This window comes from Zonotrichia albicollis, chromosome 2 (genome assembly GCF_047830755.1).
Source record: "Zonotrichia albicollis isolate bZonAlb1 chromosome 2, bZonAlb1.hap1, whole genome shotgun sequence".
Classification (NCBI taxonomy): Eukaryota; Metazoa; Chordata; class Aves; order Passeriformes; family Passerellidae; genus Zonotrichia; species Zonotrichia albicollis.
In genome coordinates, this window is record NC_133820.1 from 103,667,734 (window position 1) to 103,691,561 (window position 23,828).

The 23,828-nt window shown below is 36.4% G+C and overlaps 1 protein-coding gene across 2 annotated transcripts in view; it reads right to left on the reverse strand.

The window, feature by feature from the left end:
• Positions 1-725: 725 nt before the first annotated feature.
• Positions 726-23,828, reverse strand: part of TMCO3 (transmembrane and coiled-coil domains 3) — a 32,324-nt gene continuing 9,221 nt past the window's right edge. Inside the window, exons 5-13 of one of the 2 annotated variants that reach the window (XM_005487998.4) lie at positions 23,007-23,135; positions 19,957-20,049; positions 18,598-18,784; positions 17,540-17,657; positions 16,742-16,937; positions 10,519-10,669; positions 4,246-4,325; positions 3,562-3,711; positions 726-1,914 (exon numbers count right to left, since the gene is read on the reverse strand). In XM_005487998.4, the coding sequence (XP_005488055.2) occupies positions 1,801-1,914; positions 3,562-3,711; positions 4,246-4,325; positions 10,519-10,669; positions 16,742-16,937; positions 17,540-17,657; positions 18,598-18,784; positions 19,957-20,049; positions 23,007-23,135 (1,218 nt within the window). In that variant the 3' untranslated portion in view covers positions 726-1,800. Of the gene's footprint in view, positions 1,915-3,561; positions 3,712-4,245; positions 4,326-10,518; positions 10,670-16,741; positions 16,938-17,539; positions 17,658-18,597; positions 18,785-19,956; positions 20,050-23,006; positions 23,136-23,828 lie in introns of those variants that run through there. The other variant, XR_003380580.2, reaches the window with a different exon arrangement.

The window sequence follows — 23,828 nt, forward strand, 5'->3', positions numbered from 1 at the left end:
AAAACCTGAACTGCTCCTCTATTTTGAATAAAAATACTGAAATATAGCAAAAAATCAGTTGAGTTTCTTTTCTGTTATAGATTAATTTTATTTAAAAGTATTTATAGAGCAGCTTTTTGTTCTGCATTTGTCTGGTTTGTGACAACTTTTGAAACCATTTAAGGGGAGGTGGATTTGCCATACATTCCTTCAATCTTTATGAAGCATTAGTGCCTAGAGGGAAAGCCCCAAATCCAGTAAGCAAGAACTCAAATATTATGATCTCTACCCTGTCCCACCAGCACATACACACTCCAGAGTAATCCAAGTTTCATCTGGACAAGCCCAGCAGATGTCAGAGAAAACACAGAGGAAAATGAGGCTGCTACAGGGCCAAAAGGTACAGAGCACAAAGATCCATCCAAAGCTTTGTGTTGCTACTTGGAGGACAACTTTCATTTTAATTGACAATTTAAACCTCATAGCATGCATTTTTCTAACCATTTTGTGGGTATCAATGTTATTTCAGATGACACTGCAATACTGACCTGAAGTGTTAATGTATCTTAAATAGTATTGGTTTTAGCAGATGAACCTCAAGATGATTCTTAAATGCTTTGTCACAGAGTAGACTACAGTCTATGAGTAAGCTTTCTCTATGACACTTAAATAATGGGCTTTTACAAGACCTATCTCACTACATACAACATTTCAAAGAAAAACCACATTTAAGATCACATTCAAAACACTGTTTGCTAAAATATCATGGTATTTTAAAGAGACTAACAATTTATTCAATGTAAATGTAACTTAAAAGGTCATGGGGTTGCAAATACACATCCAGTCTGCCATTTCCAGTTTTCTGCAAGTTAATTTACTTAAAATAATTTCAAATATAGAATTGTGTCAACTAAGATCCAACCTCCAAGGTTACAGAAGTACTATTTTTCCACATCTAATTGAAATTACACTTCCCAGTTTTACTACATTTATTTTTTATTTAAAAGAAAACACCCCTATAAACCATTACTGTAGCAGCAGTTAGCAACAAGAATGGGTAACAACTGTCAGTCTGCAAACATAAATTATGCCCTTTCTTACTGTCAATTTTTAGTCAAATATGTAAATAAAAACAAGAGCTAACACAAAATATACCACTATAAGAAAATACATTATATGCTGCAATTTGAAATAAAATATCATGCAGTACTGGCTGCATGAACTGGAATATGTAATTAACTGCTTAGAACTGTTTGCTAAACAGTTAAACCTTTTCTTGTGCAGAGGATCACACTTTTATTAACAATCAGAAATTTGGTTTGTAGTTAATTTTATACTGCTATATTAAAATCATAAATGTGAAAATGACTTAAGTCATTTAGTGAAAGAAGATACCATAGGCACCATAATATATATATAATCTTTTTTTCCTTTTTGAACAAAATCTGGTGATGAACCAGCATTAACAGGATGAAAATTAAAAGGCACATTCAGGCAAAAAAAATATTAAACAGAGTTTGCATGAGACTATATTTAAAAAAAATAATTTATGCTCTGAATAACAGATTGGATCAGAAACAAATGTTCTAGTAGATTCCAATCAGTCAAAGTAAATTTTGTAAAAGGTGTGCAATTCATATTATGCAATTATTTTTTAGTACTGAATTTTGTTTTAAGGTCAGTATAAGGCTTATAACCAAGTGCTTATTAAGAGGACTGACTACTCAACAGGTCTTGTTTTCTGAGTGCATAGAAATACAATGAGCAATGAAGATGTTTTCCTTGCAAGAGGACATATCCTTCAATTTGTGCAAATCTTGATCAAGTACTTGAGCGTCTTTCAGGTCTTGGAACACATTTCATTATTGCAGCTCTCCACAGGGCAGGGGCAAGTAAAAGGCTTAGAGTAGTCACGCTCAGTATAAGAAGATAGACCTGCAAAAGGCAAATAAAAGCCATTACTTCTCTTGGTTACATGGCAGTACAAATAAGTATCTAGAAGTTTGAGGAGATTAGGCTCTTCTAGACCATGTTTTCAAGAGACTTCACCTGTCTTCCTAAGCAACTTTGCATATTGCTACAAAAGTGAACAATACATGCTCAAATAATCTAATTACCTGTTTACCTGGTGTGAAGATACAATTGCAAAAACATCATTATGAGCCTATAAAAAAACAATTGTTTTTATGTGAAGTGATCAATTTTGAAAATTAAGTATTTGTTAAAAAGTCAAAGGCCAATTATCACTTTATTTAAAAAGCAAAATGAAAATCCTTAAACTAACAAATCAAACCAAAAAGACCCTCAACCAATCAAACAAATAAAAAACCTTACCACCACCACTAAACTATTCTAGTTTAATGATATAACGGCAAAGTTCACTGCTAGCTCACTCATCAACAGAAAAAAGCAAGCATAAATCCCTTTAAGTCATACCATACATCTTCTGAAAAAAAAGAGATCCTAACTACATAGTTTGAATAAGTCTTAGATAAAAGTGGCAGGAAGTAGTTTTGAGGTCTCAAGCAAAAGAATGAGTTTAGGAAATTTCAGAGGTATACAAACCTATACCTTAGATAATCATGTGAGAGCAGAAAAAAATGAAAGTCTAAAAGCTTCCAAGCTCAGTGGGTGGGCCCCTAAACTGGTTCTGTGATCACATACGGGTATCTTGAAACTCTATGCAAACATGCAATATTTGTAACTCTTAATTATATGAAGGAGTGAACATCAAAGTGAATCACCTTTACCTACAAGTGAACAGCATTGTGTAAGTTTTTCACATGTGCTTTATTTGGAATTGGTTCCAAAACTATTCAGTTTACTTGATCAATGAAAATGAAAAACTCAGCACCAGGAGAGCATTTTTGTGAGCAGAAGCACAGAGGATAAAGCAGCTAGTGAGGCCAGTTCCTGTATCTCTATACCCATAATTTACATAATTTCATAAATAGATTATCTTAAAAAAAAAAGTAACATTCTCACAGGTTCAGTATAAAACTTAGTTTAAGGCTTCTTTCCCAGGGGACTTCTTTCATGACTACCAAAAACATTGGTTATTTTTTCTGTGGAGGATTTAAAATGAACAAGCTTTTCAGGTTAAAGTGTTTACAAGTGTATTTGCTTGTCTAAATGTTAAGGCAATTTTCACAATATCTGCTCTCCAGTTCCTATTTACTGGTATTTCCTTCTTCAAATCCTGTAGTCTCTCTGCATTGTACACTCCTATACCTCTTTCAATAGCTGTATCAAGATTTTAAAAGCAAAGGCTTCTCAGTCTTTATGACTTGGGTGCTATCTGCAACTGCTGACATAGTTAAGTTGTAAGTGAAAGAAGTTAAGGTAAAGCATTTATAACTAAGTTATTTAAAATACTAAGGTACAGTATGAAATAACTGAGAACCAGCACTAAGAACCCTGTCAGGGACATACAATTATCCATTTGTATGGGTTGATTCTACTTTTTTTAACAGAGGTGCCACAAAATTGGAGTGGGTTGGTGTTTTAAATACTGGGATTTTGTATTACAGTGTAAGTTATTCAGGTGCAAAAAATGAAGTTAATAACCACAGAACAGCTTACCTCCCGAGATATGATCCCTGCTCTGCGTGCTCTACTTCCCAGAACAAAAGAGAATTCACTGACTTGTGCCAGTCCTGCTGAGACAATCCACTTGATATATTGGCTGGTCTTTGGAAGAATCAAAGAAAGGACAAGCACTGCCAAGACAAACTTTAAAAACAGGGTTTTTTCAGTTACTGAGGGTTTGTTTTGTTTGTTTGTTTAAATAAAGAAGTGTAATAATTAAAATCGTATGATCTCTGTTAGATACATAGAATCAAATAGAATATTTTTGAACATAACATAAAATAATGGACTTCCAAGTGTGTCTTCAGTATTAATGTCAAAATAGACAAATGTACATTGCACAGTAAAAAGTAGCATCTTCTTCACTATAATAAAACACTTTTATTACTGTTATTAAAACACAGTTATTACTGTCACAAATCCCAGGCTGGAGAAATAGATGCTTTGCCATGTGCAATTTATACTTAACATTAAATAATTTCCTTTTTAAATACCGGGAGAATATTGTATCAAACTGTATTCTAATCAGTGAGATTCTTCCAAATATATATTTACAGTAATATTCTCTGTTCTATCAAATGTTCAGTTCTTGCATAAATTGTCTTTAGGGCATGCAGCACAAAGATCACTTAGATTAATGAAGATTAAAATATTTTTAAAAAGAGTAAAAGAAAATACCTTCATTATGACGACAGACAATGTAAGGAATAGCAGGACTGTGAGTTCATATATTACAAAAGTGGGGAAAACATGAAGTCCTAGAAGGAAAGAAAACACCATTGCACAGTTTGAGGCCAATATCTTACTATGGTAATTTTCTGGGTTAGTATATATTTAATTGTAAGACTGTATTCTCAAAACAAATCAAACAAAAAGCCTTAACTCACCTACCAACCACTTGACCACTAAAGCCCTAACTATCTAGTAGATCACAAAAGCATTTCCCACAATATCCAGCCCTTTTCTTTGGGGAGGTTTAGCACAGGCAATATTTCCAACTGAATTAAGTTGCATAGGACTGATGCACGAGCACTTTAAATTCTAAAGCTTTCTGTCTTCTACACCAGTCATCAATACAAAATCTCAACTGAAAAAAATATCTAATGAAAGCTATAAAAATCCTGCAAGAAAAGAATTCCATTGTTATGCACAGTCATTCCAACATTTTGCTGGTCATTTAACTTTGTTTTATGGTATCACAGTGGGAGGAACAAGATACTCAGTATGTGCATAGACTATAGCTACAACAGAAATCCAAAGTGTTTTCATTCTACGACCTTGACTTCCAAACTCTGAAAGTCACCTGAACTTGAAAAGTCACTTAGACTGGAATCAGGTAAGGCCATAAACCCTTGAGCATGGTCTAACAATTAAGGAATTATAGAAAAACCCATTGCTATGATGTTGATGGGGTTTCTTTTGTTGGAGTGGATTATCTTGGAGCTTTTTGCAATATTTGGTCATTTTAACTTGGCAATTATATAAAGAAAGGTAACAAGATCCACAAAGAACTCAGAAACATAAAACTAAATCCTGCAAATATTAAACATAAGAAAAAGAACTATTTGTTGGAGAAGTCCTAGAGTCACCAAGGAATAATCTTACAACTAAGTCAGTTTTATCTCCTGAAGTATGCAGAACTTCAGCAGGCAAACAGAACTGTGTATCTTTGGATGCTCGTTCCTTTTTCATAAAAACCTTCTAAAAAGTGAAATCAAAATAATGGTGATATTCCTGACGAATTCTTAATAGTTGGCATTTCTCCAACCCAATTATTTCTGATGAAGGACAAAAATTTGCCTTTCTAAAGCATAAGGCATGTAAATCAATGCTGTAAATAACTTCTTATTTTAACACAGGACAAGGTTCCACTAATTTTCCCTCTCTGTTGTGCTGCAGATCAAGATGATCTGTAGAGAACCAAGAGTTCTCATCCCTTACAGTAACTTCACAGGGTTTTGTCTGCATGCACATTCAATTGCCAACAGAAACCTTCTTCAATTACATCAGAGATCTTTACAGAAGTGCCACCCAGTCAGCATGCACACACCCGGTTTTATTTCTTAATTTCCTTCCAACTACTGAAGTGCAAATGCAAAAGACTATCAAAGTAAGAGGAGAGACAGCAGAATAAGAGATGAAAACCACACCAAAAAAAGAAATCCACATATATGCACAGATGCATGTGGAAATAGCTTCACTGCAATATCATGTGCACAGTGCTCCTTCACCTTTAGGCTGACCCCAGAAAATACATGAAAAGCAATCAGAGAAATACAGCCCATAGCAATGGCATGTTTGATAAGAGGGACAATTCTGCCAGATCTAGAACTGAAGGTTTCCAAGAGAGGCTATAAATAAAGCCTAGTGCTCTCATCACTAATATGTGTTCAGTTCTGGAGCACACAGGCAGTCTGAAGTCCATTTGAACAGCTGCCCAGTGTGGAGATTATTGCCATATTCCAAAGAGCTGAAGCACAAACTCCAGCAGATTTCTATATCAATTCCTTGGAGAACAGTGTCTCCAAGGTGAAAACAAGCCTAAACCTGTCACATATGCTATTCTGAGCAGATAAATCAACATGCCAGAAACCAGACATTTTTTTGAAGGAAATAAATCCCATCATAAGATATTTTTATGGTCAGTACAGACCTTTGCCCCTTTCCTAGATGAAAACCCAGGATAAGGCCAGAAGTGCTATCAGACTTCTAAACAAGCACATGGCGCCTTCCTGACAATACAAACACCATCAGAAAGATTAATTTCATAGGCAGAAGGTGCATGAAAGATGGCAAATTATTGCAATGGTTTTGATCAGACTTCTACTAAGCTCAGCAGTAATTCTGAAATCATTCTCTAACATGGAAGAAACACTTCAAATAACTCAAAAACTTCAGCAGTGTCATCAGCATACGTCAGATTGGCCAGCAGTCAACAGCTAGGGTAACACTTAGGTACACTTTTACAGAATTGGCCACAAGCTACCAGACCTTCAGCTCCAAGCAGTGCTCACAAAGAGCTGGAACAGAGGCCTTGGGGTGCATCACTGTCAAGCCAAAAAGCACAGCTCACTCACAGCAGTTGGTATGTATTCTGTGGACAATTACAGGCAAGACTTTGCACAGTCTTTTAAAAAGTACTTTTTTCCTAACAAGTAAACTCCTTCTTTCCTCCATTAGGCAGATTATACCAATCTGATGGATAGCTTCTAAACAGCATGTGACGATCCAGACGTCTTGACTACATCCTGGTTAGATCCAACACCAAAAAAGCAATCTTGAAGATCCTTGATGGCAAACAAGAGTACAAAAATCAGAACTCTGAGGGTCCAACTGGAGCCAGTAGAATTAATTCTGACACATCCTCAAGACAGGACAACACTCAGAAAAATAAATTAGCTATGCATTGAGATGCTGTGTCTATTAAGAGACCTAAGATCATAGTCTGCAAATGCAATTAATACTACAGCCCTGGCTAGATCACTAAGCAGCAGAGGAGAAAAACAATCTTCTTAATCTTTCTCCAAAGGGAAAAGTCCTTTTGACTCTATTGTCAGTTCTGAGAGCATGAAACCTCCAAGTTTCATTGTGTTCCATGCAGAAAAACAAAGCACTAGAGCTGGATGGATAAGGAGATGGATGGATGCATGCAGTTCCAGTTGGGATCCTCCTTTGATTTTCTCAGATTCCACACAAGAGTAAAGAGGCTCATTAGACAATCCTTGTGTGCATTTTGCTCTGGACAGTGGTGGTGCAGGCAGTGTCAGCATCACCCATCTTCTGAAGAAAAAGACTGAGTTGTTAAAGGGTTTTCAGCACCTTGCATTCAAGGTCCAACACAGATCACAGGAGTTACTCGGAAGGGAAACGTGGAACCTGGCAGGTGACTACACCTGTTCAGCACATTGAGAACACACAACTTGTCAGTCAGTGGAAGTAATCTGTTACCTCACAAGTGGCAGAGAGGGTCTTGATGCACAGTTTCAAATTCTATACTCAAACGGTCTATGAAAGATGCCTTCCATATTTCCAAAAAGTAATCAAAACAAAATTAAATGATGTATGGGTAAAGATCTGTGCACTAGGTACAAAAACAGAAATGAGAAGGAAAGCGCCCAAAATGTGGCTTTAAGGCATTGGTCACGATGTTTTCTCAAAATTATCAGTAAGGACAGAGACTAACAGAAACTCTTTAACCTCAGGAGGTGACATAAAGAGTGCCAGGAACCTTGAAGAGCACCCAGAGGCCTAAATGAATGTACAGATAGAGAGCAACTCCAAGTGCAGCTGTTAATGCCTAACTGCAAAGGTGCATTACTCCCACAAATGCACCCAAGCGCAAATTTAAAGCAGCACCATTGCACAGGTCAAGGGCAGGTCCACTGCTATGGATATTACATGAACAAGTAATACTCAGCTCAGCTTTAGGGCACCAGAAGGATTTCTGTAGTAAGAACACAAAAGCAGGCATTTAAGACAAGCAAAACACGAATGAACTTTTCCAAATGACACACTTAGAGTCACTTTTCAATTAAGATAATTTTTTCCAATTGTGCCTTTATTCTAAAGGGACCAGAACTGATACTTCTGCAGTGGTGTTCCTCCTGAGCTCAAGTGTTTCTGCTCTCTATAAGGTGCTTGCTGCATATAGTAACAAACAACTTCTCTTTAGGCAGGGGGGAAGAATCTTTCCTTGTGGCTTGTACATAATTTCACACAGTAAATATATATTTATATATACATATAATTTCCATGTGTACATATGTAAATAAAAAGCAAGCAAGAAGTCTTAAAAAAAATCTAGTAAGAAGAAAAATTAAGGAATACTTTTTGTTCTACTCAGGTTTTCTTTGCAACATCACATCACTGCTTTTAAAACCTACCTCCTTGCCACAGAATTTCCTGTTAAGCAAAAAATTTAAAAGTAACTGAAAGTAAAGGGGGGAGCAGCAGCTAATTTTTATTTGGGGAGGAAGAGGATTTTGTTTGAGGGTGGCATGTGTTTAGAGTTTGGATCTTCTTTTTTGTCAGTTTTGGAGGGGTTTTTGTTGTTGGTTGGTTGGTTTTTTTAAACAACTAAGCATTATCACATTTTGTCAGATGCCTATGATATAGCTCTTCTGATTTTTCTAGCTAATTTTCTTCTGAGGCAGGTATAGTACCCATTTTCTATAAAATCACACCAATTTGTTATGCAATTTTCATTCCTCTCCTGCTTGCAATTATAATGGCAAAATTTGTTAAAAAGATTTTTTTTTAATTCTGTAGCAGAATGATTTCCTTAGAGCACAATATAGGCTGTATGGAGTGCTGCTAGTGTGCCAACTGAGGTCTTGCTATTTTCTTTTACTCTAGTAAAGTCTTATCCCTAGTCTTAATTTATGAAGCCACAAGAGTGTAGGACAGTATTTTTGTTCAGTCCCTTGTAAAATTAACTTTGGGCTTATAATCACTTGTCATGTTTGTATTCCTGATAACACTATCCATTCCATCACCATCTTTACTGAAACACATAAACAACTTACATCTGTAAGCATTTAGCAATTACTCATGCAAACTTGTCAGTTATATGGGCCCACGTTTCATCAGAGCTCATCACTTTCCTTCCATTATTAAAAAATAAGTTATTAAAATAAACACATTTATTACTAAGTAATCTGACTTATCACCAGAAACTATTATCATGGGCTGGATTAAAAAAATGAAAATAAAATTAAGACTGGCAAGCATAGCTATTTCATTTTTGTTTTGACAGCCACCAGTTTTAGCTCCTGCTATGAAACAATGAGTAGCAAACAGGTATATAAGGAAAAACATTAAAATTATGCTGATGATGGGACTTTACTGTTATCTGAATAAATATGTGGAGATAAAAAGAACAATTAAAAACTTAAAATAACAGCAGAAGAAAAACTAATGGTGGTCTTGAAAAATCCAAGCACAAACCCTAGGAGTTTCTGGGTAAAACATGGGTTGAAGGAGGTTGGATTGGTGCACCAGGCACATCCAAACCCCCTCTTAGCCACTGCAATATCCCCAGCATAGGGACATGCAGCTCCTGTACAATCCACAGGGAACAGCTTTCCCAGGGCCTGTCTCCTCACCCACTGTAGCTGAGCACCTCAGTAACATGTTCCAGTTTCCTTCAGACAAAGGCTATGGGGGCATGCACAGACAGCTGGAGAATGCAGCACTTCCAAAGGAGGTTACTGATTTATTGGAAGTATTCTGCATTAACTCCTTTTGGATATCAAGCATAATGAGTTACTCCCTCCTCTTATACCTCAGTGCTGCATTTCAGCTGGTATTCAAGTAGTGTCTGAGATACAGCTTCTTTCAATTATTTTTTCCCTGCATTGAGAACATGCAGATCACACGCTCCCAACTAAATTTCTAAAGAAACAAGCTATACAAAATTATGATATTATGACATTCTGCTTCTACAGAAAACCAAGTCACGAAACTCTGAAATCTACTCTATCAATTGACTCAAATAGTACTACAATTTTAGTATAAAACACATATACAGCTGCTGGAAAGACAAAAGAACATTTAAAAGAACCCCAACGAATCAACAACCAAACCAACGCCTTTTAATTTTAATATATTTAGTTACATGTTTTAAATAGGTTGATTTCAGAATTAACATTGAAAAACTGACACTAAACCAAGACTTAGAAGTACAACACTGAAATGGCTTGTGAAACTGAATGTAACATTTAGAAGTAGTAGCAAAGGCAAACCAATGTTGTGGTCAATTAACTGTATTGTAACAAAATAAAATTTATCTTCTCCTCTCACATTACATACACCATTTTTCCTCACCCACATTTTAAGCAATGCTTTTATATATTATATATATTGTATATATTTTATATAGTATAGATTTAACATTATTTAGTATTACATATAAGTATCAAATATTGTAAAGTAAGATTTCTTGGAAGTTACCTATAGATGCAAAGAAAATGATGGCAAGAAAGTCACGTATTGGTTCAATACAGCACATAATCTCCTCAGTAACCATGTGACCCTGAGAAGAGATCAGAGCTCCAGCTAAGAAGCATCCCAGCTCCATTGAAACATCCAACAGCTCTGTGATCTGTTAAGGAATAACAGAGAATCTACTGCTGAGTGACTTTATATACCATTTCACAGTGAAACTATAAAACTTTACATTATACCAAATGCAGGGAATTACTGTCTTTATGCAAGTTCAACAACAAAGAGAATTCAGTGTATGTATTTCAATGTTCTGCAGTATTGTTTTTATACTGAAGACTCACAAATCTAGTTCCTCCCTTTATGTTACCTTCTTTCCCACAAAAACAAAAATAAATTTCTTAATCTACATTGCAATGCTTTGTGTGACCCTTATGGACAGCATTTGATTTCACAAGTCAGAGAGCCTGTGACAGCTTTGGAGTCAGGATTACATAATACATTGAGGCTGTGAAATAAAGCAGTAAGAACAAGGTATTTTCCAGCTGTCAAACAAGGGGAAAAAAGAAAATCCAAGCTTATATTTGGGAGAAGAGTCTCAATCTAGCAGAAGTCCCTGGCATAAATTACATTTTATTATTGTAAATTTGATTCAAATGTGCCTGCGTGCTTTACTGAATAAGGATTCATGTAAGTGTAAAAAGTAAACTGCTGAAATGAAGCAAAATGACTACTTGAAAGAATTCAGACTGCTTCATTCTTCTTTAATATTTTAATGCAGTACTAGAAGAAGAGATGAAACATGTAAAGAGACTAAACAAAACACAAAACAACTGCTTAAGGCAATGCTTGGAACACAAAAAAAAAGCAAACTGCACCTCTAATGTATGGTATGGTATAAAGTATATTTTAAAATAATTATTTCAAAATCACACAGCTGCAGATGGTCATCTTGCTGAGAAAGGACAACATTACTAATATTAATGGAACATTTCAAACCAATGACTTATTTTTATTCTAATTTAGATTGAGTATAGTACATTTATGGGCACCATTCATTGTATCTTGTATGGTTCCACTCCTCCAATGGAGGAGTGCAAAAGACACAATAAACGAGTCTCCACTCTCTGCATAAGATGGCACCTAAAAATAACCCCAAGACCTTTGTGCACTGAAGTAATAATGTCTGAAAGTGCATTTGTGATAACACTCTAATTTATTCCAAGATATTTGAGGTGATAAATTGGTTCTGTCAACTAATATAATTAGTTGCTGATCATGCAAAGCAAACAAGGTAATGTAATTCTCATTTTAAAACAAAAGGATTTTCAGTGCTTTTTGGTACAATTTGAAATTTTAAGAGGGAAGAAGGCAATATATACATGAAGGACTTTAAAGTCACCAAGAGATGAATAAAATTAAGGAAACAGTTATGAATAGGAAACATTTAAGTTCTTCTCAATCATATATTAGTTGTTTTAAACGTCACAGCCTCTTTTGGATGATTAAGATCCAATACAGCCTATTCAAATAAAGTTGGAATTATTTTTACTACTCAGCTATAATCTTCCTATACTTAAGTGCTATCAATTGCAACAGAGCTCTACATCAAAACTTTTATAGCTAGTATTTTAAACATTCCCTTGGCCAGGATTAGGTTACCATAAAGGAAGACATGCAGCATATCTTGTACCAGAATTGCAAGATACTGCACTGTTGTGAGAATCACTCTTCAAGCAAGGAGCAATTTGAGTGTGAAAGAAACATGTTTGTTCAGAAAGCATCAGACATAACTGGAGCAAACTGCATGTCTAACTGGGAATTTGTTCCCACAGCATAAAAACTGAATTACATTCCTTCAGTTTATGGCAAGCCAAGTATAAGTTCAAGGGCCTGGTAAAAAAAATAGGCAAGTTTTACTGTTTCTTGTTTAGTCTTTGGGTACTACCCAACCTCAGCTCTACAAAATCCATAGGTCACTCTACATACAGAAAAGTGTAAAGTCTATCAGAGAGCAAGAAAAGAACCAAAAATTATATCATCTTCTCAACACTCCCTCCTCTCCTCCAATTTGTTCTTCAGATTTTCAGAATCACCTAGGTTGGAAAAGACCTTTGAGATTATCAAGTCCAACCTTTTATATGTAGCTTTGTACAGAAATTCCTTTCACAATTCCCATCTTGGTTGCCAGTTGTCCCACAATATTATCTACAAGTGGACACATTTCCTCAACTAGACTGTAGCATCAGGGTTTATTATATATAATGTATGTGCACTTACTGGAGAGGACTTGTTTTACTGGCAGGAAGGCATTCACAGCAGTTTTTTACATAAGCAAAACCTGCAGAGTATTGAGCATTTAGTACTCCCTCTCTGCTTGCATCCCTTCTAATGTTCAACCTTTACCAACAGGGCTTTAGCCATTGCTAATCCCTGGGCTTTGCACTGTCCTCTTCTCAACTCCTATGTCACAGAAAGCTTTTTCAGTCAAAATTACATGAAAAACTCTGTCAATTCACATGTTTTTCTCAGCACAACTAAGCTTTGAGGGTCCCATTTTATTCCAATTCAGAAAGGATTGGTTTGCTTTCACTAGAATAATGGATTTTTATGTTCAAATGTTCCACCACATCAATAAATAAAGAAATAAACATTACTGCTATAACGTGTTCTGGGTGAATCTCAACCATCTGTTCAGCAGTTGTTTTCCTTATATTCTCCAATGATGTCTGTCTTATAGCTACTCTTTAATCATCACAGAAGCTTAATGAATATGGTAAGGCAGTAAAATTAAATAAAATTTTGGTGGAAATTTCAGGCTTCAGTAACTTAAATCTGCTCAAGAGTAAAGAGGGAATTTTAAGGTTGCATTTCAATAAAGTGAAGCTGTAATGGAAATTGAAACAATTTTAAGTGAACCTTGTAAAAACTCTATCTCAACTGTGTTTTATGAAATAATTAACTAAAATATTTGAGATTACAGTTCTTCCTTAATCTTCTTTTAATTGATAGAAAAGAGTCCATAAGCAGTTTACTAGCCATTGAGAAGTACTTCAGGCAAGCAAAGAACAATATTCCAATACAAGTAATGATATCCACTGGACAGTGCAGAAAAGCCTCGTACATTTTCATATGTAAAGTACTGCAATAACATCACTGTATTTTCTTTTTGGTATATAAAGCAAACTGGCAATTTGCCTCCACTTGCTGCCAGCATCCCAGGTCAACCATCAGGCAGTGAAACTACAAGTCACTTTTCCCCCACATGTATGCACAGTCCTATAAACATGTAAATGTAACTGCTGTCCTTCTTGTCAGCCCAGGTTTTATATTTTTTCATTTCCCTTATAACATTCCACAATTTCAGTTTTAAAAAACAATAAAACTGACTACTGTTGTTCCACAGGTTTCCACAGCATTTCTTTATCAGGACAGTGTTTAAAACAATTTTCCTTGTAATGTTTCTGTACATATAGAACATGAAAAAGCAACACTCCAGCACTGAATCCTTAGGCTGACATATTCTTCAGCTCATCCTGGTAAATACCTGGTAAAACTACCAGTTTGGCCATTGATCCTGAATGGTCATGTTTTAAGTTAGATTTGTTCCTTATGTTGCAATTCAGGACAAGAGTTCACCAATTAAAACAAACAAACAAATGAAAAAACAATCAATAAGCTTGAAAATGAGTTGTTGAAAGAACAATAATGATCTACTGCACCTTTGTTACTGAAGACAAGGTACATGATTCAAAAATGCACAACTTTGTCTCAGTGTCATCTATACTGTTACAGGATTGGCACTTGACACAATCTCCACCTCCCAGCCCTGATCTGCCTAGCTAGTTGAAGGATAAAAGGGAGGGGAAGTACAATTATTTCTGAGAATACTGGGAACAGAAAGGGTATATTAAGCTCCAAGTCTTATTAAAATATCTGCAGGTGTAACAAGTTGCAGTGTTATCTAAGTGACTCAAGCTCAGAAATGCTCAAAAGGCACAACCATACTCAAAGCTCCTTAACTGACATGATAATCCTTATATGAAAATTGCTTACTCACACTGCAGTGCAGGAACCTCTTCTGTCTCACCTCCCCTCTTTCCTCCCATACACAATTTGCCCTTATCAGCAGGGAAATGGCAATTCTTGTTTAATTAATCATCTGAGATTTTTCAAACACAGGAACAAGCAAAATAAATGAACTTTATATATAATGAGCATTACATGTGCTGGTGTTACACATTAATCCAAATACTGAAAAAGCTTAGCTGGACCCCAGAAACCCAGCCAACACTGAAGCATGTAATAAGTAACTATATGCATGGGCCAGGCACACCTTATCATTCCTAGTCTCTTTTCTGTGTGTTGGAAAGAATGTGTCCTACCAAACAGTGAGTTAAATTATTTTATTTAAAAACACAACTCAAATTTTCTAAATGGAGCCACAGAGTTGTCTTTGGCTGAGGATGCTAAAATAGGCACTCTTATCGCTCCTCTACATTTCAAAAGCTTTTTTAGAATTACACCAGTACAGAAAATTTTGTATTTGCAGATTAATTACACAAGCTCCTTCAATATGTAGGCTTGGCTTTCCAAGGAGAATAATCTTAGCAGAATCCATGAGAGTTTAATTGTTTTCCTACCTGGTGTCCAAAAACTTTAAATTAACCTTTCCAAAGATATGCAACACTTTTAGCTTAGATTGCAATCACTCATCCTATGTTTGTATTCCTGACAAAGTACAGCATCTATGCCAATTAAGATTGGTTTTCCAGAAGATTTGTTTGTTCACCTATTCAACTCAACAAGCAAACATTTTTTCACTTTCTAATTTTTTAAGCTTATGTGTTCAAACTATAACTTGTACCATTACTATAATGAATTTATAAATGTCAGTGAATATCAAGCATCTCAACTGGTTCACTGAGGTTACCTGCAGTATCCTTTGTAGCATTCCCTTTGATAAATTATTCATCAACTTTAAAAGGAAAGAATTTTGAAAATGCTGAAGAAGCCTTCTGGATTTGCAGTATAAATCCAACAAACCCAAATGTATCCTCCCCCACCATGCACCACGTGTGTGTATGCACATGTACTGTGTAAAGTCACATATACAAACTCCTTGTGTATTTGAAATGCAATTTGGATATAAAAAGCCCAATTCTATGAAGGTCATGGTTTTAATTAAAGTAAAATTGCTGCTAGATACCATAATATTTTACACAACTTCAGTGGTTTCTTTGCTGTTTTTTATTAAAGTTGTTCTACAAGTGTAATGTTTTCTTGTTAAAAAGTAAAAAGGTGAAACTAGTTTTGTTTCTTCTCTTACTAGAGGACACATTTGAAATATGAATAGCTGTTTAGAGCAATGGAATTTTCAACTTAAACAGTACAAGTCACTAACTAAAGCAATGGTCTCACTAACTTCTTTTTAACCTTCTTCCTGAAGAAGGTCAGGTTTTCCTGTTGGACTGTAGTAACTAAGTTAACACCCCTAGAAAAACAGGCACAGGAACTTTTTGGCTTAATTATTCTCAGGGGATGTAACAATCTGCACATTCAGGATAATGGAGTGTGAAACCCACAACATTATCAAGCAACTGTCACATTCTGCTCTCCAGCAGTATAGGTTTTCAGAAGGCTGAAACATGAGATTGAAACAAAAAAGGAGAATTCAGGGGAAAATTAACTACACCCAATACAGTTAATCAAAATCCATAAACCTTAAGGAATTCTCTACTTTCTTAATTTCATCCCAAAATGTGTCTCTCACACAAAAAGAAGATTATTTTACAGTAAGAACACTGTTGAGAATTTGCTACTGAGAAGAAATTTGTGAGCAAATGTCACAAATGTCATTATCAGTATCTCAAAACCCATCCTGAATGATCTTCAAATGCATGAAGTACTCTACAATTAAAACTCAGATCATGATTCCTAAACTGGCTGTATTAAAAGCCAGTTTAGGAATCATTATCTGAGTTAACATGATCTAAAAAGCAGAATTTCAGCTGATTCACATTCAAATTGTATCTCTTCTTACTCATCTGTGCCATAATGCAGGAATCATCTGCACATTTGGGGGTTGTTTTAAAACAATTTAAAACCAGACAATTACAGAATCTATACAATTACCATGTATATGCAATAACACTAAGTGTGATGGCTTTTGTGACACTGATGAAGTAAACTACCCCATGTATAAAAATGTTTTATCAACTCAGAAGATTACCGTTAACATAAGGAAGGTGAATGCAGTTATCCCTAGAATGAGGATTTCCTTGTTCCCTTTGCTTTCTGTGTGCAACTTGCGGTAATACGGTCCTATGAGATAAGTCTTTATAACAAGACATAGGAGAAAAACAGCAGCCAGAGAAAACACAATTTGGCCAATCAGGATCAGTATTCTCAGAATTTCCTTGAAAATGCTGGAAGAGAAGAACAAACAATAAGTTTCTTTCAAGTGCTCTCATACCTCCCAACCAGTTCCCCGTAAATGAAAATACCTAATTCCATAAATGCTCAAATCAGGAAGGTATTTAGATACATTGGTAAACAAGATTAAGACTAAATTTGCAGAGTGCCCAGAAACCTCTTTTACAGTCTAGAACTTACTTCCATGTTGACTCAGAAAGATTTTCATTGACTAATCTCCTATTCAGAGGTAAGCCAAAGGTAAGGCACAATAATACTATTGCTTACTCTTTGACAAAAAGGTGCCCTGCAGGAATAAAGTGAGTGAAGAAATTAACTTGTTCTTTTACATTAACAAACTTTTCACTCAAAATTTTAATTATCACACAGGATTAAAGCAGCTATAGCAAAGAGATTATTTTCATACAACTAATTTCATATGACTACTACAGGTTTCTACTTCACAACAAGCAGGAACAGTAAAGGAAATCTCACTGAACAGAGTGCCTATATTCCATGGAACTGACATTAACTGCAGTGCTCTCACATTCATATTGGCAATCTACATACTAATTTGCAAGGGGTAGAGAGAAGATCCATACAATGTTTTCTTTACCTGGAATATGTGCTCACTCCTGCTTGAATAAGTGTAGGCATGACAGCTATAAATAAACCAAGCTGCACATCCTGCATCACCAACATGCCAAGCAGTACGCTGCTGTAGTCAATATCCCCTGTACACCAGCAAAGTGGTCATGGAAACAGTCATCAGAAACTATGAATGCTTGCAAACACTCAAATCTAGAAAAGCCTTAATCAAATGGAAGCCAAATATAGCTCTTAATGGGCTGAGGGTCATTCAAAGCAATTTACAATTTTTTTTCCCCATTAGTAGGTAAATTTAAATGTATCTATAAAGACATATTAAAATACAAACAAAATATTAATATGAAATTTCTGTTACACAATAAAAACATAGACTTTGCTTAGCAGTTAAACACTAGTTACACACTGAGTGAAATTCCTCTACTGAGAGTATACAGGCTTTATTCTGAAGACACACATTTGAGCCAGCATGTGCAAAATATACACCTTGAATTCTGGCATTAGAATGAATATTCTAGAGGGTGAGGAGTACTTTAACACAATTTGTATGAGGGAGATTCAAGTGGAAGAAAGCATGATGTCAAAACTTTCAAAAGGAAACATTTAGAAGTTGAGAAGCTAGAAATATGGCCCTTGAAGGTCCTTATTTGAAGAGCTGTTAGCTATGAAAGACCATCAGGGCTGGTTTCTGTTTCCTGAAGAAGGATGTGAATTTTTTAAATTAACCTTTCTGCCCTGATGACAGGTAACAGTGAGCTAATCTGGTAACCTTTTAGAAAGTTCAAGGACTACAGACACTCAGTAAAGTGAGTTCTCAATGGAGAGTGCTACAATGGTTGTACTACACTGTCTTTTCCCAAAGAGGACTGGCTATGTTCAAACCAAGTATATCTCCTGGCAAGAATACACACAACACTAGCCCGTGTTAAATAAGGATGATTGTTTGTAAACCAGGCTTAAGAGTGGGTTCTGTTTTCATTTTTTAACCAGCTTCTCTTGTAATATTACAAAGTCAACTTTCAAATTTTATTAGATACTACAGTAGTCCATATTTAAAGTCATATTTACCTTCTTTATCTCCTCGAACACTACCTGCAAGAAATCTGGACACCAGTGGTGTGCTTGACAAAGACAAACAAGTGGAAATGAAGACACTCTGTGTTGGTCTAATTTGGAGCAAATGCCCCCACAGTAAACCAAAGGCAATCATCAGAACTGTCATGTAGCAGGGTCCTTGCAAAGATATTTTCCATACCTTGGGAAGAAAATAAGATCTTATGACACTTTTCTCACTGCTAAGTTACAATGTTTTTCATTGCAAATAAGCAATTAAAGATGTGTGATTTTGGGCTGTAGTACTGAGGCACAGATTAATGGATTGTCACACTGTATCACCTACTCCCAATTTACAACGCTGAGTAGATATTCTACCCCAAAAGACTCCCTGACAGAAATCAGGTGAATTTCCCATAGCTCATGAACAAATGAAGGGCCAAATGGTCCAGAATGGGTTGAAATACATTAAAATTATCAAATGAAAGACCAGTTAATGGATGTGATTCTAAGATGAGGAAAAAATGGGTGTGGCAAAATCAGTCACCAATACCAGTAACCCACCCCAAACCAGTGCAGAAGCAAATCTGAAGCAGCAATTTACCCACTACAGTTTAGGAACCCTTGAATTACTGATTTTTATCTTGGATTTTAGATGGACTAGAAATAACAGACTAAGCTAAATGGTCATAAATTGTAACATATTTAGATTAAAGCTTTTCTAGTATCAAACTCATAATCATCAGTTTAGGAATAGATCACACAGTGTAATTCTTTACATATATACAGTCTTCACATATTTGTAGCCATACTTTCCACTATTAAAATTCTAGCTGGTTTATAACTTTTTTAATTAAGACCAAAAGAAACTTGTAGTTTTTGCTGAATTCTGGTGGCCACATAATTTAATATTCCAGACTGCGTTAACATACTTGCTTAATTAGTTTATTAGCCAGCAGACTATGTATCATCAATTCAGTACGGAGTACTTAAACTTTCAGATTTTTTTATAACAGGAATGGCAAACATCACTGACACTCCATAACAGCAACTGCACATTAGTGCATGTTAAAATAAAGCAGAGATGGACTGTCAAACTGTGAGAGATTTTTCCAGTAATCAACCCGTTTTACTAAAATAGGGAGTAAATGCAATTTTTTTTGAGACACCGAATAAATAATGCATTCTGTTCTTTCCAAAGTGCAGAAGCAAATGTCACATTTGTCTTTTCAAAAATGTACAAAGCTACAGCAGTGTAGTGTAGGGAGTGTGTAAAAATCTAAAATATAACTGAAATCTGCAGTTTCAGTAATTAGCAATTAAATCCCAGGGATATTGTAAAAATCCCCAGCAGGGATATTATTAAAAAAATACCTTTCTTAATCTTTCAGGAGAAAATTCCAGACCAACCAGAAAGAGAGTGAAGAATACACCAAACTCTCCTAATGTCTCCACCTGTACAATAGACTTAGGAAAAAAAAAAGAAAATAAATCAGTGCACAGCAGTCAACTTATAATACAAAATTATAAGTACACTACAAAACAAATTGATTCTCATTACATTTCCACAGGTAGTTCACTTGCTGTTCATATGACATCAGACGTTCCCAGAGCACTTTTATAGTGCAATTTTTCCCATCACCTGGCTGATACTGGGCAGTAATGTGGCGGGAGAGTGCTGGTCACCCAATGTGCACAGGTGCATTGATCTTGGGAAGTGCTGAGGAATACATCTGATCCAGGTGGCTTGGCTGGCAAGCTGCAGAGTGAGATGGAGACTGAACTCTCAGTGGGAGCCTGCAACAAGGGTCAGTGAACTACCAACCTTTGGGATAACCAAGGGCATGAAGATGAAGGCAGAGAGCCTTGTGAATGGTCAGACTGGAAAGTTTCCTTAACAGTAAGCTTTCTTGCTGATTGAAAAAAATATGCTATGTTTTATGCATGTACTATTAAATCTCCAAGGCTTGCATTCCACAAGCTACTTCTTGCTAGTTATTTTATTGGTCTGTTGGTATAATCTTTCTGCCAGACTGTGGCTGCTGTGGTTCTCCATCCTACAGGCTCCACACATCCATCTCTCAGACCAGCACAATTACCAAGCAGCCTTTGTGCTACAGAGGGAAGGATCCAACAGCAGGAAAAATGGTGGTCTTCTTCATCACAACAGAAAAATGGGGATATTTCTGGCTGGCAACTGGTGTGTACCCTCAGGGCTCTCAGGCCAGTTCTGTTCCATAGATACAGACATGTATCAATGATCAGAAGGGAGGAGGTGAACACACCACTCAAGTTTGCTGCTGATAACAGACTGGGAGGTGCTGTTCACTCTTTTGAGAGACAAGATGCCTTGCAGAGGGATATAAATATACTGCAGCATTAGGCAATTATTAATGGGAGGAAACTATTTAACAAATAAATTCAAAATGCTGGATTCTGATCCCTCTGGGATGGTGTAATGCCAGGCACAAGTATGGATGAGGAGAGGAGTGGCTGAAGAGCAGCCCTGCAGAGAGGGATCTGGGGGATGCTGGTGGACAGCAGGCTCAGTGTGAGACACCAGAGGGCAAACCCTGTTCTTGGGTGCATCAAACAGAGCATCACCAGTCACCCAAAATTATCCTGCTGTGTTCAGAGTTGGTGTGGCCTCCCCTGGAGCACTCTGTGCAGTTCTGGGCCCCACCACGGAAGGAGGATGTGAAGGCCCTTGAATGCATTCAGAAGAGGACAAAGCTGGTGGAAGGCTGGAAGGAATGTCCTGTGAAAAACAGCTAAGGACTCTGGCTTTGCCCAGCTTGGAGAAAAGCAGGATGAGGGGCAACCTCATCACTCTCTACAGCTTCCTGAGGAGCAGAGCTGGACAGGGAGGTGCTGAGCTCTTCTCACTGGTATGCACTGACAGAATGAGTGGAAATGGTTCTAAGCTGCCCAGGAGAAGTTCAGACTGGACATTAGGAAGAATTTCTTTTCTGAGAGGGTGGTGAAACCCTGGAACACGCTTCCTAAAGAGCTGATTGATGCCCCAAGCTTGCCAGTGTTTAAGAGGCATTTGGGCAATGCCCTTAACTATGCCCTTAAATATGCTTTCACTTTTGGTCAGCCCTGAAGTGTTCAGGCAGTTGACTGGAATAGTCTATTGTATTTTAAAATCCTAGTATTTCTTTTCTATGTATTTATGGGCCAGTGTAGAAGAAAACAAAGTTTATCATCAATTACAGAAATGAGGATGGAAACCAACTTTTCTGCCAGATTAGAATCTGCCTGCCTTCTCAAGCATTCAACTTTTTTAGGAAATGGAGAAGAGACCAAACACAAGAGACCCAGTCAACAAGAATATTATCCAGGTGAATAATGTATAATCACAGCTTCACAAGAAAAAGGCAAGTCACTTAAACTGTCATTAAGAAACTTCTTTCATATCTGTTCCGACCACAAAATCTTCTTCAATGTAAGTATCCTGAAAATTTGTTGTTGGGTTTCTTTCTCATGCCAAGCTTACAGACTTGTTTCTCAGTCTAAGTGATCAAACTTTCCAGACATTTTCAACCCAGAAATTATGTACAGCACAGAGGTTGAGATTATTTCATCTCTTCCAACACAAGATCAACAAAATCCTACAATTTCTACTAATCCCTGCTTTTGAGCTCAACAATCATTCTCAACAGAAGCCCATCCATGTAGGGAGCAGATGTTGCAAAGACAGAAAGTTCCAAGTGGTTTCATGGATATCAAAGCAACAGACACATGCAACTTAAGCAGGCATTACTGTGCAGCCTTGCATGTGTTCTGTTTTTCCTGCTGGCCAAACAATCTGTTAATGCACACCAGAGCCCTTAATGGAAACGTGTCCAGCCAGCCCCAGCTCACGGTTCCACAGCAGCCACTAATCAGGGTACACGTGATGGAGCTAAAAAGGTTCAAAAGAGCTCAGGAATGTGGGCAGGGGACTGGGAAAGGAACAGGGGGACCAGGGTGGATGAAAGCACTTCAGAGGTGCAAAATAACTCTCGTGAAAGCCAAGCTATGTTCCTTGGGGAACTATTTGTTTTAAATGCTTTCTCCATTGTCAACACTGACTTTTTGCAAGTTTCTGTATATTTTATGTCATTTAAATAGTTTGGTTCCCAATTGTGATGCTTTATGATTAAAATCAAAAAGAAACAAAAAAACAAACCACCTGACATAAAACTTTCACAACACACAACCTTCAGTTTTCACTTTCAACACTTGTCATAATTTTATAGGATAAAAAATGATTGAAAACAAAACTATTCAAAGACATAAAATTTGAAGCTCTCCTCTTGTAAAGGTTCAGTAATATTTTTTTCTCATTACATTTGAGGCTGGCAATACCATATCCTTTTAAAACTACTTTTAAAGATTTCAATGAATTAAATCAGTCAAGAACTAACTTGCACACTTACCTTGATACTATTTAGTCCTGAGGGTCCTAAGAGTACTCCACAGATAATATATCCAAACATGGTTGGCAATCCTATTGTTGTGCACAGCCAGCCACACGGCAAAGACAACATTCCTATTGTCACAATATCCTAAAAAGGTAAGATTTACAAAGGCTTTAGTATAAAGGACACATAAATTTGGGATGAAATTGAAGACTACTATCTTTCAAAAGACAAATAGCACTGTAAAATTAAATGTAGACTACTTTGTGTGAAAAGAAAACAAAACTTCTGCAAATTAACCTCAGTGCTGTTGCAGGTGTAAGCACAGCAGTTTTTCAAGTGAAGCAGATGAGGTACTGACCTTAAGTAATTGGGGGACTTTAAATCAATTTATAAATATTGTAAATATATTATAGAAAGTAGGCAATTTCCTGGTTGGAATGATACCTTGCATTTAAACATGGTGAAACAGAATTGTTTTGGGTTTTATACTTAAAACAAAAACCACAATCCAGTTACTCTATATAAGGCACAAATACAATCAAACTTTTACCCGTGTGTGTGTGTGTATGTATTTTTCAATATCCCTTTTTTCATCACAAGGCACAACCAGATAAATTCTCTCTACTGACAACATGCAAGTGGCTTACTAAGCACAGCAGTAGCTTTAACACTTTGTAGTCTGAGAGAAGGGACAGTGCCCCAAAGGTGCAACAAGAGAAGCCAAATAAAAACAGAGAGTGGCATCATGATCAGTCTTGTGAAGACAAACCTAAGAGTAGGGAAGACATGGCTGAATCACCATAGCTGGGGGAGTCATGAATGCTGGGGTAACTTCAG